A 4,697-nucleotide genomic window follows, 5' to 3' on the forward strand; every position below is an offset into this window, starting at 1 on the left:
TGGAAAATCCATAACTGCTTTACCGCGTTTAATGGGAACAAAATCATGCATGTGGTTCTGAGGGACACACAGTTCTTTGTCACCGAATAGACTTAAAAGGAAAAAATTACGCCACGACCAGGCGAGTTGCCCTGTACAGCTTGACGAATATATCTTTGGTCCCGACGTATTCGTACATGCACCCTGTGAAAGTAAAAACTACTACTCAGACAGAAATTGATCTAAGTCTCAAAGTTCTCAGGGAAGTATAACTCCCTGTACAGCTTGACGAATATATCTTTGGTCCCGAAAATCAGAGTGATTTTCGATGTTCATTTTTGCAGGAGAAGCCTCTGCTAGCCAAGCCGTTTCCCTCCCTGTCCCAATTCCTGACTCCCTTTTTCTACAGAGAGGACCTCCAATCGATCCCTCTCCAAGTCGACAACTTCATCCTCAGCTTCATCCTAGGTATTTTGTCGACAATGTCAGCTAGTTCCTTCCATTTTGATTTATGTTCCTTCTGCACATTTTTAGAATTATCAAATTCTACTGAGGATATGTATTTGTTGATTCAGTTTATATGTGTTTGCTGATTGAACTGGGAAATGTATTTGTTGATTCAACTCGTACTGTGTTGCTGATTATGCTTGCTGATAGAAGTTGTGATATGACTTTGCTGATTCAATTATGGATATGTGAGTTGTTTGTTGGTTATGCTGTAGTGTTATCTTACATAGTTGATTTGAAAATACATGGGTTGTGACTGAGGCTCTTCTTGTACGACTACACTTTGCAGTTATGGATCAGTTGAGTTTGCAGAGTAAGAGAAAGAAGAGGAAAGTCGTTGCTCTAACTTTCTGTATTTAAATGTGTACTATAGTAAGGGGTTTGATGGGAATAATGTTAGAATTAGCTACTCCATATGGTCCTAAACTAGCAGTAGGTTGTACGAGTTAAAATATTATAGGAAGAGGGATCATATTAGGAGGCTTGTGTATGCGGATGACGTTACTTGTACTGAACAACTAAGAATAGATAGGAATGCATTTTTCAAATTGTGTCATATGCTTCAAGAAATTGGGGGTCTGAAAAATACAAGAAATATGCATGTTGATGAACAAGTGGCAATGTTTTTATATGTATTGGCTCATCATTTTAAGAATCGAGTCATTAAAAGCCAGTTTAGTAGATCGGGTGAAATTGTAAGCCGATATTTTCACAATGTTCTCAAAGCCACTTTACGTTTACAAGCTCATTTGTATAAGAAGCCCCAACCAATAGCTGGTAATTCAGAGGACTAACGATGGAAGTGGTCTAAAGTACCTAAACAAAAGTCAAATTTTGTAAATTTAGGGAGGTAATATGGTGCTAACATTACATTTTGGTTCAATGTAGAATTGTCTAGGTGCTCTAGACGGGACGTATATCAAAATTAGAGTACCCAAGGTTGATAAGCCTAGATACAAAACTCGTAAATGTGACATACCAACCAATGTGTTAGGAGTTTATACTCCATATATGCAATTCGCATATGTTCTTCCTGGATGGGAGGGTTTTGCAGCTGATAGGAGGGTATTACGGGATGCTATTTCTAGGGAACATGGACTTAGGGTGCCAACTGGTGAGTATAATAATTTTTTGACATTCTTAATATTAAAAATGAAAAGCTTAATAACATACAAAGTAATCTAGGTTTTTTTTGCCCTCTTTTTGAATATAGGTTGTTATTATCTCGTTGATACTGGTAATACAAACTGTGAGGGCTTTTTGGCACCCTTTAGAGGTCAAAGGTATCACTTCAATGAGTGGCGTCAAGGACATCGACCGAGAAATAATGAGCTTTTCAATTTGAGACATGCCTCTGCTCGTAATGTTATTGAAAGGTGTTTCAGCTTGCTTAAAATTCGATGGGCGATTCTTAGAAGTCTATCATTTTATTTTGTTAGGGTTCACAATAGAATTATAATTGCTTGTTGCCTATTGCATAATTTCATTAGGAGAGAGATAGCTTTTGATCCTATGGAAGACCAACTTAATGAAACAGATGTTGACAACCCTAATGAGGATGGTGATCATATTTCTGAGATTCAAACATCAAATGTTTGGAGTAATTGGAGGAAAGAGTTGGCAACTGAGATGTTTAATGAGTGAAACTCATCCACTACTTAGATAGATGTTGTGATTGGGAATTGTAATGTAAACTTTGAGTTGTTTTTTCATCCACTACTTAGATTTGCTTGGGATTGTATATTGTATTGTCATTGCTTTCTGAAGACAATGTTATGAATCTATTTCAATGCACTTTGGGTTTGATTTTCTGAAAGTCTTATGTTCCGTATTATATGTACATATGTATCATTTTTGCATATATTCGATTAAATACATGTTCTTATTGCCATTTCATGTATGTGTTATTGGTATAGAAAATGGAAGGTAGTTATGCTTCTGTTACTTTCCAGGTGAGCAAGAGTGGCAAAAAGAAATGGACATTAGTTGAGGATGCAGTCCTCATCTCTTGCATGATTGACCTACGGAATATGGGCACCCACAATGCCGACACAGGGTTTAAATCTGGCTACTTGCTAGAACTTGAGAAAATGCTATTGGAAAAGCTCTCGAATTGTGGTATTAAGGCGAGACCTCACATTGAATCTCGATTGAAGACACTGAAGAGGGAATGGGCTATCGTGTATGATATGATGCTTAATACAAGTGGCTTTGGATGGGACTCAACATGGAAGATGGTCACGGCGGAAGACGATGTCTGGGAGACTTATGTAGCGGTAATAAAGACATCATCTATTTATTTCGATACTCTATCGTTATGTTTATATATAATGTCACTAACACTCTATTCTTTCTGTTTTTAGACTCACAAAGAAGCTGCTCCATTTAGACTGAGAAGTTTTCCCCATTTCGAAGAATTATCTATGATATATGCGAAGGATCGAGCTACTGGAAAAGATGTTCAAGCTGTTGAAGATATTCTACAAGAGCTCGAGATTGAAGATTTAACTGGAGTAGCCAAAGAAGTAGATGTGAATCATTCAAACCCAAATGAATATGCCAATGGCAATGCCAATACCCCTACATCGGGAGATGTTTCGCGTGCTCATCAACCACCTACAGATGCAATGGCAAGTGCTTCTTCGAGAAAAAAAAGGAAAAATGGTGAATCTGACTTCTGCACAATTTCTCAGAACTTGAATACAATGGCAACCGAAATGAAAGAAGCTTGCATGATGATCTCAAAGAGTGTTCACTCGGACATTTATCAAGAGAAGTTCCTTGAACTTCCGAGAGCTCTTCGTACTGTTGATGGTCTGACTTCAGCACAAGTTCGCATGGCTATTCAAAAGTTCGGTAACCATTCGAATTATATTCTACTTTTCTTTGGTACCGAGCCAGAATATCGCTTGGAAATGGTGCAGGATTTCCTTGCGAATCGCTGAAGCAAGACAACAAGGTAAACTTGTTCGTGGAGTTTTTTGGGAAATTGCTACATTGTTCGTGGAGTTTTTTGGGAAATTGGTGTTAGAGTAAAAATGAAATTGTAGCTATATCGTGTTTGGATAAAAGGTTGATATGTAGCTATATTGGGATGAACATTGCACTGTATCTGTTTCTCATCATATTCACTCGAGAATGTACCTTTATGTTCACTAGATTTGCGTCCACCATTATCCCTCGCAATTTTGTGAGGAAATTTTCCTCCCAATTTCGGATTTCCTCGCAAATTTAACTAATTTTTTTTAAAAAAAATTAAAATTCTTATCTGAACCGAAGTTGGGGCGACGAATGGTGCTAGAGGCCACGAATGGTACTGCTGGGATGCACCAAATGGGACAGCAACGAGTTGGAGGACAGCGAAGTTAGGAGGGTGGCAAAATTGGAGGGTGGCGAAATTAATTAAAATAATTAATTTTCACAAATTATTTAATAATTGAAAATTTTTTATTAATAAAAAATATTAAGTTGTAAATATTATTTAATTTTCAATTATTTAAAATGTTTATATTTTTTTAATTATAAAAATAGATAATTATGCTTATTACATTATTAAAATAATTAATTTTATTAATAAACATAATTTTTAGTAATTAAATTAAATTTTTAAATTTTTAGAAATTATTTACCTTTCTTTACATTTTTTAAAGTGTTTATTTTTTATTAATTATAAAAATTGTCATTAAAGTTATCTATTTATCTTATAAAACTTATTATATTTATATGAATGGCATTTCTATCTTTTTATCCTATTCATGTTTTTTTATTCCTTATTCAACCCAACCAAATATCAGAATTATAATTCTTAGTTTTGCTATTCCCTCCAACCAAACAAAAAAATTTCATCAGAATTTCCATTCTATTCTCTGACTATTCTAATCCATGTCTATTCTATTCCCTGTCTATTCTAATCATGCGAACCAAACGTACCCTTAGGGTTCGCTCTATCGTACTGCTATCAGTAGAATACTACTTAGATAAAAGGAAGGGATTTATAGTCCATGAATTACTACTTGGGGATTATAAAAGATTCCGAATTAGCATGAAATTGGACTTCCATGAATTCTGTAAAATTCAGCTGAGTAGCTTAGGGCCTTAGATTTGGTTATTTTAGGCTTAATTAGGCTTGTTTGTGCATGATTATTGATAGGTAGCCTCTAATTGTGTATAATTAGGCTAAATTGTGTGCTCAATTTCTTCCAATTGCTTCT

At 35.4% G+C, this 4,697-nt stretch overlaps 1 protein-coding gene across 1 annotated transcript; it reads left to right on the plus strand.

Moving 5' to 3' along the window:
- The first annotated feature begins 338 nt into the window (after positions 1–338).
- LOC116189224 lies at positions 339–3,614 on the plus strand. The gene is made up of 3 exons (XM_031518791.1): positions 339–447; positions 2,439–2,762; positions 2,850–3,614. The coding sequence occupies exons 2-3, from the start codon at positions 2,499–2,501 to the stop codon at positions 3,429–3,431; spliced, it is 846 nt and encodes a 281-aa protein (XP_031374651.1). The 5' UTR covers positions 339–447; positions 2,439–2,498; the 3' UTR covers positions 3,432–3,614.
- Positions 3,615–4,697: the final 1,083 nt, after the last annotated feature.

Source organism: Punica granatum, chromosome 8, assembly GCF_007655135.1.
Source record: "Punica granatum isolate Tunisia-2019 chromosome 8, ASM765513v2, whole genome shotgun sequence".
In the NCBI taxonomy this organism is placed as follows: Eukaryota; Viridiplantae; Streptophyta; class Magnoliopsida; order Myrtales; family Lythraceae; genus Punica; species Punica granatum.